This window comes from Theropithecus gelada, chromosome 20 (genome assembly GCF_003255815.1).
Source record: "Theropithecus gelada isolate Dixy chromosome 20, Tgel_1.0, whole genome shotgun sequence".
NCBI lineage: Eukaryota > Metazoa > Chordata > Mammalia > Primates > Cercopithecidae > Theropithecus > Theropithecus gelada.
This window is the reverse complement of record NC_037688.1, coordinates 71313995-71328784: the sequence shown is the minus strand read 5'-3', so window position 1 is coordinate 71328784 and position 14790 is coordinate 71313995. Positions and strand designations below refer to the sequence as shown.

Below are 14790 nucleotides of genomic sequence, written 5' to 3'. Positions count from 1 at the left end.
GTGGGCACTGGAGATTGCAGGGGAGTTCTCAAAAACGGCAGGCCTGAGCCTCCTCTGCAAGGCCTGCTGATAAGGTTGTCTGGGAACTTGGATTGGGGGAGAGTTGCCACCAATCCTAGAATTGATAGGAGGCTGCCTGCATCTGAACTGTTTGTACAACATGGTTTATGGTGGACCCTGCTTGCCTCCTAGGTGTCTGACAATGTGGTCCGTGCCAAGTAGCACCTGCCAGTGTAGCAGCCCCAGTAAAAACCTGGGTGCTGAGTCTCCCAGGAGCTGCTCTGGTGATAGCTGGGACAGCTACATGCATCCTGTGTGAAGGCGCTGGACTGGGAGAGGACACTGGGCACTGGTCCTGGTTCTCCCTAGACTCCGCCCCAGCCCCCGTCCCTGTGTTGACCCTCCTGCATCCCCTCACTATAATAAAACACAGCCGTGAATAGCACTGTGAGGAGTCCTGGGGCACTCCTCCCAATTCACTGCCCTGGGGGCGGCCACAGGAACACTCTGGCACAGCAGGGAAGATGCAGAGGTAACATTCAACAGCCAGTCAGAGGGATGTCCACTCTGGCGCTGGGCAGGGCCTTGGGGGCTCTGCTGTGCTGGGCATTAGCCTGGATGGCGGAGAGGCCAGAGGTTCCCAGTCCTGCCAGGAGGCCACTTGGGGCAGCAGGTGTGAGCCTTTAACAACCACATGGCCACACTGAGCTCATCGTGGAACCAGAAAGATGCTGTGGCAGTGAGCTTCACAGAAACAAATCCGTATACTCAAAGCAGGCGGCAGACTGAAAAGCCTAGGCAGCAGGCGTAAGGGATATGAGCTTGGAGACCCTATAAGAATGACACAGCAGACCAAGAAAAAACGAAGGCTGTAGAGCTGTAAGAAATAAGGCAGGGGGCTAAACACAGCTGGGCTGCAGGCCCACGGGAAGCGAGGCCACCTTTCTGACTGAAGCAGTGGCACAGGCCAATGTGAGCGCTTAGGGCCCGGGGCGGGGCATTAATTTCCACACGGGGTTGAGCCCTCCCCTCCCGCACTCACATTCCAGCTCATCCCGCAGCTGCTCCAGCCCCACCTGCAGCCACTCCAGGTAAAGAGGCAGGTGCTGGGTCAGTGCCTGGCTCCGGGCCCACAAAGTGGCTACCGCCCAACCACTGGCCTGCACAGCCTCCCGCCCCGCCTGGGACAGCTGCAGAAGGAGGCCTGCCACGCCGTCCAGGGTGCCTGCCGGCTGCACCTGGGCAGGGAAACCGAGGCAGAAGCAGGGTGAGGTCCAGGGCAGAGACAGCCCCAGACCCTCCCGCCTGGTGAGTGGGTGCTACAAGCCAGGCCAGAGGGGGAGCTCTCCACCCTGGGCCCCCACCCTCCCCTCCCGTGCTACCCACCAATTGCTGGAACCGTCTCACAGAGGCACCCAAGCCTTGAATCTTCTCTTCCAGTTGGCCTTGCACCTGGGAGCCAACTGCTGTGATCCTGGACTGTGAGGACAGAGGAAGAGGCTGGGGCCTTGTAGGAATGAAGTAGACACAAGGTTCTTGGTGCCAGCGGCAGGTGTGGGCCTCACCCTGGGGTCGTCTGCCCTGGTTTCTGGGCACAGCTGGACCCCAAGGGCTCAGGGCTCCTGGCACGGGGGCCTCTGCCCAGGAAGAGAATGGTAACCCCTTCCCTGTGTCCCAGCCCAGGCCTTCTTACCTCCACATGGCCCAGCAGGGCCCCCTGACAGCCGTGCGCAGCCAGCAGGAGGCTCTGGTTGGCAGCCTGCAGGGTCAGGCGTCCCAGCGGCTGGAAGGGCTGCCTGCCATCCCGGAACAGGACCTCCGCCTCAGCTGTCCGCCCGTGGGCACATGCCCGCAGCACCACACTCTCCTCTCTGCCCCCTGGAGCCAGAAAAGGACCTGCTGGTGCCCCCACCATATCTCTCGTGGCCCACTCCTCCTCCACCGCTTTCCATAGCTCCCCACTGCCCCAGGCCAAGCCTCAAGGCCCTAGGATTTGAGAACCTTGAGCTGCACCAACTAAATCAACTTCCTGAGCGACCTGAAGCCCCCTCTTCTGTCCCCTCCCCCGACATGGCAGTCAGGGATGCCATGAAGTCCTAATGGGGTTTCCTGAGTTTTTTTTTGAGACACCAAGGCAGGAGTACAGGGACAGGATCCCAGCTCACTCCCAGCAGCTGGGATAGGAACCCATCACCCCCACCCCACCAGGTTGTTTTTGTTTGCTCTGTCGCCCAGGCTGGAGTGCAGTGGCACGCTCTCAATCTTGGCTCATTGCAAGCTCCGCCTCCTGGTTTCACACCATTCTCCTGCCTCAGCCTCCTGAGTAGCTGGGACTACAGGCGCCTGCCACCACGCCCGTCTAATTTTTTGTGTTTTCAGTAGAGACGGGGTTTCACCGTGTTAGCCAGGATGGTCTTGATCTCCTGACCTCATGATCCTCCTGCCTTGGCCTCCCAAAGTGCTGGGATTACAGGCGTGAGCCACCGCACCTGGCCGACCCCCCCACTTTTTTTTTTAAGTAGAGACAGGGTCTCACTGTGTTGCCCAGGCTGGTCCTGAACTCCTGAGGTCAAGCAGTTCTCCCATCTCGGCCTCCCCAAGTGCTAGGATTACAGGTATGAGCCCCCACACCCAGCCCTGACTTCTGAGATCTTAATGCCCAGACCCCTGTCCTTTCTTGAGCCAACAGGGGCCGTAGCCCAGCTAGCTGAGCTGGGACCCAGCTGCCACTCACCCTCCTCATGCGCCACAGAGGCCTGGAGACAGCTTGGGGCCCGGAACACAGACAGTCTCACTTTCTCCTCTCTGTTGTCCACATTTCCCTCCAATCGGACCAGGCTTTGAGAAGCCGAGGTGGAGACACGGCCCAGTAGGCCAACCCGCTGAGCCTTGGAGCCACGAAGCTGGGAGGGGGACGGCAGAGGCCTGAGTGGAGTCTGACCCAGGCCCTGTGCCTGGTCTCTCCCCTGTCCGCCCCAGGCTCAGGAAGGGGCTGGCTAGGGAGGCTGTGGTTGGACCTGTAGGGAACCGAGGGAAGGCACAATACCCATGCCGGACCTCCAGGGCACCAGGTTCCCCAAGCCATATCCCTACCTAAGGCTCCCAGTGCCCCATTACAGAAAGCACTTATGAGTATACTCAGGGCTGGGCGCAAGGGCTCACTCCTGTAATCCCAGCACTTTAGGAGGCCAAAGCTGGTGGATCGCTTGAGCCCAGGAGTTTCAGACCAGCCTGGGCCACAAGGAAAAAACCCTGCCTCTACCAAAAATATAAAACTCAGCAAGTCTCATAACAAATCATTTTTAAAATACCCATCTAGGAGCCCACCAACCCAGCAGCAGCCACCCACAGGGTGGCCGAGAGATGGCTGCTGCCCAGACCCTGCCCAGACACTCTGATTTAATTGGTTTTGGGGGGCCCTGGGCCCTGGCATTTCTAATATTCCCAGTGCCCTGGTGTTTCTGCTATAGCCCAGGCTTTCTGAGTTTGCATGGGAACCACTGCAAAGGTCTAAGTAAGTTCAAGGAGACGTGGGTACACCTGGCATAACACCCCAGGCACTGGGCAGTTTACCTAAATCCCTGCAGGCGCCCAACCTTGGGGGCATGGCAGGGACCAGGACAGGTGAGTCTAGAATGGGGTGGGAGAGAGGCTCAGAGGCCCCAAGAAAACACAGGTCTGGAGGAGGCCCTGCAGGGGAGGGAGCCTCAGCTACCCTGTATTCTAGTCCAGACACTGCAGCTAACAAGCTGTGCACCCTTCAGTAAGGGTGTCACCCTCCCTAGGCCTCAGCTCCAAGATCTGTAAAATGATACAGAACAATGGTTCACAAAACTTAGCAGGACTTGAGTGTGTGTGTGCACGTGTGTCTGTCATGGGTTGAATTTTCTTCCTCAGATATGTTGAAGTCCTAACCCTCTATACCCGTGAACGTGATGCTATTTAGAAATGGGTTTTTGCAAAAGTAATCAAGTTGAGGCCATAGTGGATGAAGCTAGGCCACACACCCAATGAATGCTATCCCTGTGAGAAGACCATGTGAAGATGCCACCCAGAAGGCAGAAGGCCACCACGTGGGACAGAGGCAGACACGGGCGTGATGCCACCGCAGCCATGGGTGACACCAGAAGCTAGAGGTGCTACGGAAGGATCTTCCCTAGGACTCTGAGAGGCAGTGAGGCCCCGCTGACAACTTGCTTTTGGACTTCTGGCCTCTAGAACTGTGACACCATACGTGTCTGCTGCATTAAGCCTTCCAGTTGGTGGCCATTTAATACAGTAGCCCTAGGAATCGAATGCAGGGTGCTTACTAAACATGCAGAAGCATGTCGATCTCTGAGGAGATCCAGGTTGGTAAGAGGGCTACAACCCAGGACTCCTGTGGAATGTAACCGAGCACCCATGTGATCCTGCCAGGCAGGCTGGGGCACGGCACAGTCTGCAGACCACATGGAGTCGGCCCCGGATGGCTCCCAGCATCTGAGCTCAGCCCCGCTGGCTGTCACTGAAGAGCAAGGGCCACGCCTGCCTCTGTGCAGCCTTGGCAAGTGCCTGACCTCCCTGAATCCGTCCCTCATCTGTCCCAGGGCCACCGAGTTGGGGTGAGGAACGAACAAGGCTGGGAAAACCTTCTGACCACCCCACAGACCCCAGAATGCAGCAAGTGAGAAGGGGCCCGAGCAGCGGTCCCAAATCAATCGGGCACAGGGAAGCAAGAGGACCGGCCACTTGCTGAGTGTCCACCATCGGTTCACTCCCAGGGCTCCAGTTCAATCGGGCACGGGGCTTACAGAGACGGGGTCAGCCAGGGGCCTGGCTGGAAATGGGGAAGTGACAGTCAGTCCCGAAGAACAAGAACCTTGGAAGGAGAAACTCCTTTGAAATGTCCATGGCTGCTGAACTCTCAACCCAGAAATGCCATCCTCATCCAGCTCAGATGCCGGCAAGGGAGGGATCTCCTGTCTCACAAGCACCTGCTATGTGCAGATGTTGTACAAATGTCTGTTTTCCTCTTAACGATTCTGCAAGGGAGATGGTATTTGTTCCCATTTGACAGAGGGGAAGACTGAGGCTCAGCAAAGTAAAGTCACGAGGTCAAGTTCACCCAGCCAGGGAGACGGGGTGGATGGAAATGCCGACAGGGCACCTGCGATGTCATGTGCCTTGGCTATGCAGGTGGCAGGAACCGGTATCCAGACTCCTAAAACCCACCCTGTGAAATATCTGATTTCACCCTCCTACAGACGAGGAAACAGATGCTCAGAGAGGTTCCTTCCTGGGATCACGATCACCTGGCCAGGTTGGGGCAGAGTAGGCACTGGAGGCCAACTCTGCCCCTTCCTACTTCCCAAAGCTACTGGGAGGCAGGCAGGGGAGAAGATGGTGCCAATAATGGCTACTAGCAAATACTTACATTGTGGCTGTTTTCTCTCGGGCACTGCTCTAAGCGATCTATGCCTATGAATATATTTAATCCTTGCAATATTAACCCCATGGGAGATAGGGCCAGTGCAATTATTATACCCATTTTACAGGGGAGGAAACTCAGGTGCCAGGAGGCAGCTAGGCTGGGATTCAAACTTGGGCAACCCAGCCTCTGCCTCTTCGTTATAGGAAGGGCCGGGTGTCAGGACTGTGGAGAAGCTGCTTTGTCTTGGTGCCAGGGCCAGGCCTGAGGTTCAGCAGGTGTTCCCCCTACCCAGAGTGAAGCTCTGGCCCCATCCAGAATGCTGGTCTGCAGTTCCTCAGATTGCCACTAGATGGCGGGGCCACCCAGGCAGTTGGGGGCCTCCTGGCCAGGAAGGAACGGGAGGGAATCCGGGGCATCTTCCCCAGGGACTGTCAGCCCTATCCTGGCCACTGACCTCCAGCACCCCGGAGAAGTCAGTTGAATGAGGCCTGCTGTGGTTTCGGAGGGTCAGGCTGAGGTGCAGGCCGTGGTCTGGGTCTGGTGCGAGGCCCAGGTGGCAGTGGGAACGCAGCAGGAGTCCACCCTGGCCCAGGACGTGCTCCCCGGTGACCAAGAGGGCCTGGGACGAGAGAGTCTAGGTGTCAGGCAGGCACAGGGGGCAGCAGCTTCCTCTCCCCCATCCCCTGCACCAGGAATACAGCAGCAGCTGCCACCTCCCAGCCTCCACACCTGCCCCAACTCACAGCTGACCTCTAAGAAACGCAAATCAGACGTTGTCCCCTGCACTGAGAACAGAGGCCGGGCTCTGGCATGGCCCGTGGCCTGCTTTACTGTCCCAACCTCACTTCCCTTGCTCCCTCTGTAAGGGCTTCCCCATGTTCCTCAAGGCAGAGTCCTGCCTCAGGCTCCTTCCCTCTGCAGGGCCCACACTCACCAGTGAGGCCCCTTTTGCAACACCCTGCCCCCCTCCCCACTTCGTTCCTGCACAGCGTTTACCACACCCTGACCATAGACCATGCATCTCCAGTTTGTCGTATCTTCCTGGCCCCACTGGAACGTGCCACCCAGGAGGCCGGCACCTGGCCTGTCTCCTTCACTATCCAGTCCCTGCACCCAGAGCACAGCCTGGCATAGGTGAAACACACACATGTTTTCTGAATGAACAGAGGAAAAGATAAGGGGTGGGAAACTACGGTTTGGGGCTGAATCTGGCTCACTGCCCCCTCTTGTAAATACTTTGAGACACAGTTGTGCTGTGTCGCCAGGCTGGAGTACAATGGCGCAATCTCAGCTCACTGCAACCTCCGCCTCCCAAGTTCAAGCGATCCTCCTGCCTCAGCCTCCTGAGTAGCTGGGACTACAGGCATGTGCCACCACACCCGGCTCATTTTTTCTATTTTTAGTGGACATGGGGTTTCACCGTGTTAGCCAGGATGGTCTCCATTTCCTGACCTCGTGATCCACCCGCCTCAGCCTCCCAAAGTGGTGGAATTACAGGCATGAGCCATTGTGCCCAGACTGTAAACACTTTTACTGGGATATAGCCATATAGATTCATTTACATATCGTCTATAGCTGCTTTCACAGGACAGTGGTAGAGTTGGTAGTTGCAACACAGACTGGATCGTTCATAAAGGCTAAAATATTTACTATCTGTCTCTTTACAGAAGAGGATGGGTCCTTGGGATGGAGGGATGAATGGATGGACGGACAGATGGACAGGCAGATGAATGGATGCGAGGGAGGGAGGGTGGGAGGATGAATTGATGGAGAGAGAGGGTGTGTGGGAGGGCAGAGATAGGGGGATGGATGGAAGATAGGAAAGAGGATGGAAGGATGTGTGAAGCAATGGATGGATGGTTGGTGGATGTAAGAACCAATCAACCCGCTACCAACCCCAGGAGGGGCAAGGGGTTGAGGAGACGGGGTCCCAACAACCTCCTCTGGGGCAATCATACTACAGCAGCTCTAACTTATGTGCCCAGCACCAAGGCTGAGTATTCCTGCATCACGTCTCTCTTAACTCTCACCATCACTCTACATCCTGGAACCTGCTGCTCCTTCCATTCCTCAGATGAAACACCGGAGGCTCAGAGAGGAGATGTGCCCTGCCCAGTCACCCAGCCGGCAAATGGCAGAGCGACCATGCTGGCGTCTGGCTGCCTCACTCACACCCCTGCATTCTGTGGGCACCACCCTCCCTGCTGCCCCCTCACCACGGGTCCCTGGTCCTCCAGCTGTCCCTTTCTGCAGGGCAGACTTACCCTGGGCAGGTCACAGAGCCCCAGCTGGAGGGAGTGCCGCAGCCAGCGTGCATAGTCAGTCTGTACTTCTCCCCGGAAGCTCTGCCGGCTACAAGAGGCCCCAAGGACATGCTCCAGGGTGGCCTCCGCGATGATATTGCCTGGCTGAGATGGCCGATGCCTCTGAAATGACAGGGCCCATAGGTCAGGGGCTTATTACCTAAGAGAACGCCCATGGCCAGCTGCAGGTGGAGACCCTCACCTAATAGCATGTGCCAGGAATCCACCATTAGAGCCCTCATCAGCCGCAGCACCCCCTTACACTCTGGGGCAGGATTTTTTTTTCTTTTTTTTTGAAACAGAGTTTCGCTTTGCTGCCCAGGCTGGAGTGCAGTGGCGCTATCTCAGCTCACCACAACCTCTACCTCCCGGGTTCAAGCGATTCTCCCACCTCAGCCTCCCAAATAGCTAGGATTACAGGTGCATGCCACTGTACCTGGCTAATTTTTTAATTTTTTAGTAGAGATGGGGTTTTGGCATGTTGGCCAGGCTGGTCTCAAACTCCTGACTTCAGGTGATCCCCCCACCTCAGCCTCCCAGAGTGCTGGGATTACAGGTGTGATTCACCATGGCCTGCCTGTGGTAGGATTTCTGCTGTGAGCACTTAGCGGGCCATGCCTAAGAGCCCCAGGAACCCAGATGGGAGGCCCAGAGGAGGAAGGGGGCTTCCAGGGCCAGCTCTCCCCATTTCTCCATGGCCTGTTCCTGCCCCAGGCTCTGCAGAACAGTGCTCGGCCCCATGAGGGGCCCCATCAGGTAGTGATGCTGGAGGAGACCAGACCTGATTCCTTGGGGAACCTGAGCTCCTGATCTCCCTCCGCCCCGTCCTGAGAAACCCATTAGCATCCCATCTCCTTTACTATCTCTTCCCTGCATCTCGTGCTGGGCCCCTTGCTTTTCTTCCAGGGCTTCCAGAGCCCTCACCACATCCCAGTTAGGAAGGGAACTATTTCACAGATGAGAAAACTAAGGCTCACAGCAGAGAAGTGAGTTGCCCAGGATCCCGCAAGCACTGGAACCCAGGACCACGTGGTCCCAGAGCTGGATACTCCTGCTGCAGGTGGAGCTACCTGGGGTTCCCTGCCAGGATGGACGCTGCTACCCAGACCTCACCTCGTATGTCAAGTTCTGCCGCATGCGGTGTTGGCCCCAGGACAGGTCGAGCTGTTCAATGAACACAGCTGGGGTCTGCATTAAGGCCCCGCAGGCCTGGAGGGTGTCCAGGCCCCAAGCTTCCTGGAGCTGATAGGGAACAGAAGAGGGTGCATGACCTGGGGGGCAGCCGAAAAGCCTGGAGCGAGGGGGAGCCCCACACTCGGTGCAGCGGTCAGGCCCCGCATACCTGCCCCGGGGAGGCGGCCAGGCAACCGTCCCAGGCGGTGCTGTATGCTGAGGACCCGTCAGCCCAGGTGAGCTGCAGGGTCGCAGGTTGTCCTCTGTTCCAGGTGAGCTGCACCTGCATTGGGATAGGAGAGCAGTGGTGGGGAAAGGGGGACACGTGGGGGAGAGGAGAGGCTAACGCCACCCCCACACCCCATCACTGTTGGGAAATGAGAGGCTAGGGAGGATGGAGAAGCTGGTGCCCCTCCCCCAGATATCCCTAGAGGAACTAGGACGGAGGGTGGAGAGACTGCCCTGCCCGGCCCCCATCTCTGGAAGAGTCCAGAACCATTCCCAGGCTGGAGATTGAAAGCATTTGGGTGAAAAAAACGTCTCATCCTCAACATCCAGACTCAGCATTTCCAGAGATAGAAAGCAATCACTCTCCTCAATGGGACCTCCAGGGCCAGCGTGATCTGTCTCTGCCCACCTGACCTCATCTCCCTGTCACCCATCCCCCCAGTCACTCAGCTCCCATCTTATTCCCCTTACGGTCCTCCCTGAAGCACCCAGCTTGTTCCCACCACAGGGCCGTTGCATGGGCTTTTCCTGCCACCTGCAGTGCTGCTGCTCCAGCTTCTCTCAAGCCCAGCTCCTTTCCATCCCAGAGCCGCCTCCCCAGTGAGGCCCCTACTGACCACCCACCTACAGTAGCTCCCCCACCCACCTGCCCAGTCACTCTCAATCTCACATCTTTTTTTTTTTTTTTTCTGAGACCGAGTCTCACTCTGTCACCCAGGCTGGAGTGCAGTGGCATGATCTTGGCTCCCTGCAACCTCTACCTCCCGGGCTCAAGTGATTCTCCCGTCTCAGCCTCCCAAGTAGCTGGGATTGCAGGCACACACCACCACACCCAGCTAATTTTTGTATTTTTAGTAGAGACAGGATTTCACCATGTTGGCCAGGCTGGTCTCGAATTCCTGGTCTCAAGTGATCCACCCGCCTCGGCCTCCCACAGTGCGGGGATTACAGGTGTGAGCCACAGTGCCGGGCTCCTCTTTACTACTTTATGGTGCTTATCACACCTTCTGATTTTTAAATTCATTCCCTGGCTTGAATTCTGGAGAGCATCTTTTGCCTGCACGCAGCTGGCCTATTGTCCTCCCTTTCACAGATGGAAAAACCTGAGTCTCAGAGAGGCGATGGGAGACACCCGAGGCCACCCAGCCAGACAGGGAGCCCAGCTGCCTCACGCCGTCTCCAAAGCTACCCCTAAACAAGCAACTATAAATGATGAATCTGAGATGCCTGTACGTGTTTCCCACATTAAAATGTGAGCTGTCCTCAAACACTGCCTGGTATACAGTAGGTGCTTAATGAGGTATTGATAAAGGAACGATTGAATGATCCCAGAGATCCCCAGGCTTCAGGAAGCTGTGATTCTGGAGAAGTCCTTGTCACTGATGAACACACTTTCCTCCTACCCGAGGTGCCCAGCCCCACAGGCTCAGCCACGTGGCTCCTACCTCCAGCCCTGGCCAAGGGCGCCTGGGACATCTTGACTCACCTGCCGGCTCTGCCTGCCACCCCTGCTCTCAGCAAGGCCACTGGCCTCGGCTTGCTGCCAAGAGAGGTTGAATGGGTGAGCCAGCGCCAGGCGGGCGGCCAGCTCACTCTTCCTCAGCCACAGGGAGGAGGAGACCAGCACCTAGGGAGGGAGACAGACTCAGCCAGTGGCCTTGCCCAGACAGGCCGCACCTCTTTCCCACCCGCAAAGAACACCTTCTCCATCAAGGTCAAGGCTGCAAGGGCAGGTGGCTTTGATTACAAAGCATCCCTGTGCAAGGCCCTTGGAGAGCTCAGCCCATTTCACAGAGGAGGAAATCGAGGCTTGGAGAGGAGCAGATGGAGCGAACACAGGACAGAGATGGGACTGGAGGTCACGCTCCTCCTCCAGTGTCTTTCCCTGGCTCTGTGGCCATGGGCAGGTCGCTGCACCTCTAAGTCCTTCAGTTTCGTCATCTGAACACGGGGCTATTAATAGAACTGAGCAGATGGGAGGCTGATGTGTGGGTTCACACACAGAACCTATCACAGGATAAGCATTCGGGGCCTGTTAGCCACTGTCATTTCCGTGGCTGTCAAGGTGTTGTGGGGACCCAGGTCTCCTGCTGCCCTCTCAGTGCCTTTCCCACAGTCCCTTTGGGATGTGGTGCAGCCTCGTTGGCCCCAAATAAGGCTCCTCGGGCAGAGGAGGGCCCCCAGGACCCCGCTCAGCCTTCAGGGTGGAGTTCAGCTCTGCCCCAGGGTCACCTTCCGGCCCTGATACCTACCTGGTCCCTGCCATCCCAGCCGACAACCAGGCCATCCCGGTGGCTGCCTCCTGAATGCTCTGAGGACAGGCGGAGGCTGCAGTGTCGTGGCAGGGGGAGGGGCAGCACGTGGGTGAGCTCCACTGGGTGGGTGAGGACACACACAAAGGGTAGCGCATGTAAGCTGAGGTCAGCAGCTCCAGGCCCAAGGGGGTGCAGGGGACTCAGCTGATGCCAATGCCAGCTCATGCAAATAGCCACTTGGGGGCCACACACCCTGATAATTTTCACAAAACTCAGAAGCTACACGCTCATTTTGTCAGCATTACCACTCGACACCCCGCACTGTCCCTGTGAGAGCCGTGTTACAATGAGACTCTGAGACTCCTCCAAGAGGTGGCGTCTGTCTCCCCAGCCCTTGGACCCGGGTTGGCCTCGTGATGTGCTAACAGAATTCAGTGAAGTTGACCAAGCACCAGTTCTAAGCCCAGGCCTTCTCAGCCCACTTCCTCCCTTGAACCCATCCAGCCACATGAGAACAAACCCTGCTGGCCTGTGGGCTGGTGCCACCTGCGGTTGGGGAGAGCCTGGTTTCAGCTCAGGATGTCCTAGTGCAGCTGCCAGCCAGCCAGCCCCTAAGCAGGCAGGAGAGCCCAGCCAAGGCCAGCAGAGTCGGCCGCTTACCCTACAGCTGACCTTCAACATGAGGAAGACCAGAAAAGCTGCCCAGGTGACCCACAACCTCATGAGGAAGGAGCTACGCTTGCTTTATGCCGCTGAGTTTCAGAATACTTTGTTACCATCCTGAATCAGGAGCTGACGGGGCCAGCTGCAACCCCAACAGCCTGCATCCCTCCCAGGGGCCTCATATGCACAGGTGACCTGCCCCCCTCAGAAGCCCCACACCCCCATGCCACCATCTGCTGTCCTGTGCTCTCCTTCTAGCTTGGGGTGTGACAGGTGGCACCCCATAGCTGAGTCCTTGCAACAGACGGCCTCCACACCCCGGGTTTTCTTCCTTTGTCCCCCAGGTGAGTCAAGCTGCCCTGACCTCCTGCATCACTTGAGCCCATCTCCTAAGGCCCCTGCACAGCCCTGCTTTCCTGGACCCCACAGCAGGAGGCTGCCCGAGGCCCCTTTGCACTTTGGTGACCTCTAAGCTCTGTACAAAGGGCACCCACCTGTTCAGATGGGCTGCAGGAGCCGTGCCCAGAGACACTGGTACTGGCTGGTTCTCAGGGCATCACCCAGTCACTGGTTCTGGGGAAGCCGACCACATGCAGGGCTAGAACCCTTTGTTCCTGCCACCTGCTGACTCACGACCTGCAACACTGTGACCACAGTGTGGGGCTGCACGCTGTGTGGCTCACCAAGGGTGGCACAAATAAACACAGGCATGCACACACATGCATGTATGCACACACACGTACTCGTGCACATATACACACATGAGAACACATACATGCATGCACTCTGCCTTGGCATGTTGGGGACCTGCTCACTTTCTCTTCCTTCCAGGGCACACATGTGTCAAACATGACACTGGGAGGATTCTATCAGGCCACCTGGCAAGCCATGCCTCCAGGCTCAGGTCTGTACTCTGTCTCCACACCTGGCAGGTCATGGGTCGGACTCTGATCTGTGCTCCGGGGGTTCCTCGCACAGAAACTGAGTCTTGTGGCTGCACAGGCCATGAGTTACAGCCCCTTCCAGGTGTCTCTGGAGGACCCTGGGACTCATGGCTGCCGTTGTTGGCGCTATCCCAGCACTCACCTCCCCTGGCACCAGAACTGCCCAGGGATGCCACCCCTTCCATGCCCTGGCCCCTTCTCCCTGCCCGGATGCACTCACGATGAGCCCCAGCTCCTCTCTGTGAGCTGAGACCCTACATGACCTGGGTCCCCCAGCCCTCCTGCCTTACCTCATCCTTTCTCCCCATTCCAGCTATGCTAGCCTCGCTGCTGCTGCTCCACATGCAAAGCTCATTTCCACGCAGGACCTTCTGCCTGAAGTGCCTCTGCTCAGATCTGCCCCTCAGTCAGCTCCTTCTCATCCTTCAGACCTCAGTTCAGAAGTCACCTCCTCCAAGAGGCCTTCCCAGACCACCCCACCTAAAGGAGGCCCACACCCCACAAAGACCCTGCTTGCTCTCACAGCCTTTTCCACTCGTGGAAATGGCCAGTTTGATGTTATTTTGCTTATGTGCATCTTGTTGCTCAATACCTGTCTCCCGGAGGGGTGGCACCTGGGCCATCTTGCTTCCTGATGGACCCCTGGTGCCTAGAATCACACCTGGGATATGCAGGTGCTCACTCATGGCTTTTTTGAGACTGAGTCTCACTCTGTTGCCCAGGCTGCAGTGCAGTGGCTCAGTCTTGGCTCTCTGCAACCTCTGCCTCCCGGGTTCAAGCAATTCTCCTGCCTCAGCCTCCAAAGTAGCAGGGATTACAGGTGCCCGGCACCATGCCCGGCTAATTTTTGTATTTTTAGTAGAGACGGGGTTTCACCATGTTGGTCAGGCTGGTCTCAAACTCCTGACCTCAAGTGATCCACCCACCTCGGCCTCCCAAAGTGCCAGGATTACAGGCATGAGCCACCACGCCTGGCCATGAATGATTTCTTGAGTGACTGGGCCACCACTACCTGCAGCCCCTCACACACTCACCCTGCAGGCTGAGGTTCCTGGTGGGCTTGGGGAAAGGGCCAGAGAGGCTCCCGGTGAGGGCCACCTCCTGGCCATCCCACAGCACCACCTGGCGCAGGACACGGGTCCCATGAGCTCGCTCGTATGTGGTCTGCAGGACCAGCTCCCCGGGAAGGGCGCTGAGCTGGAAGAGAATGATGGCGTCACGGGGGAACCTGACCTACGCTTCTGCCTGGAATGGGAAAGGAGAGAAGCTTGCAGAGGAGGAAAACGGGAGTATTTGTGGATCATTTACAGTTTCCTGCATATGCCAGGGGATCAAAAACCCAAATGCTTCCTAAGGATGAGCAGATAACATAACGGAGGGGAGTGGGTGAGGCGGGTATGGCCAACAGGAGTCAGCACAGAACAGCCACCTCTCAACTCCATGACCAAGCTGTGTGGCTCTGGGCAAGTTTTCCAACCTCTCTAAGCCTCAGTTTCCAAGAAAATGGAGGCAAGAAAGTGTCAACCTCTGCAAGATAATACAAGTGGCGCACCCAGCCCAGGGCTAGACAGTGGAGAGGAGCTTGTAGGAGGCACGCAGTTGGTATTGGGGTTTCTCTATCATGTAGCGAGCAGGTATTATGTTCCCAACCCAGTGATAAGTGCTGGGTACAAAGCTAGCCAAGACCTGGTCCCGGCCCTCAAGGGGCTCCCAGGGAGATAGTCACAGGACAGGAAATGATGGGACAAGTTGACAAGGATGGTCACAAGAGACATTCAAAGCAAAAAGGAACACAGAGAAGCAAGCTTGGGGAG

At 57.2% G+C, this 14790-nt stretch overlaps 1 protein-coding gene across 1 annotated transcript in view; it reads right to left on the bottom strand.

Annotated features, from left to right (window-relative positions):
* LOC112613898 overlaps positions 1-11594 on the bottom strand; it is a 42653-nt gene extending 31059 nt beyond the window's left edge. The window contains exons 1-10 of the mRNA XM_025369765.1: positions 11367-11594; positions 10601-10741; positions 9056-9169; positions 8827-8955; positions 7675-7836; positions 5757-6029; positions 2735-2903; positions 1694-1878; positions 1387-1479; positions 1043-1238 (exon numbers count right to left, since the gene is read on the bottom strand). Of these exons, the coding sequence (XP_025225550.1) occupies positions 1043-1238; positions 1387-1479; positions 1694-1878; positions 2735-2903; positions 5757-6029; positions 7675-7836; positions 8827-8955; positions 9056-9169; positions 10601-10741; positions 11367-11594 (1690 nt within the window). The remainder of the gene's footprint in view (positions 1-1042; positions 1239-1386; positions 1480-1693; positions 1879-2734; positions 2904-5756; positions 6030-7674; positions 7837-8826; positions 8956-9055; positions 9170-10600; positions 10742-11366) is intronic.
* Between the last annotated feature and the right edge of the window lie 3196 nt (positions 11595-14790).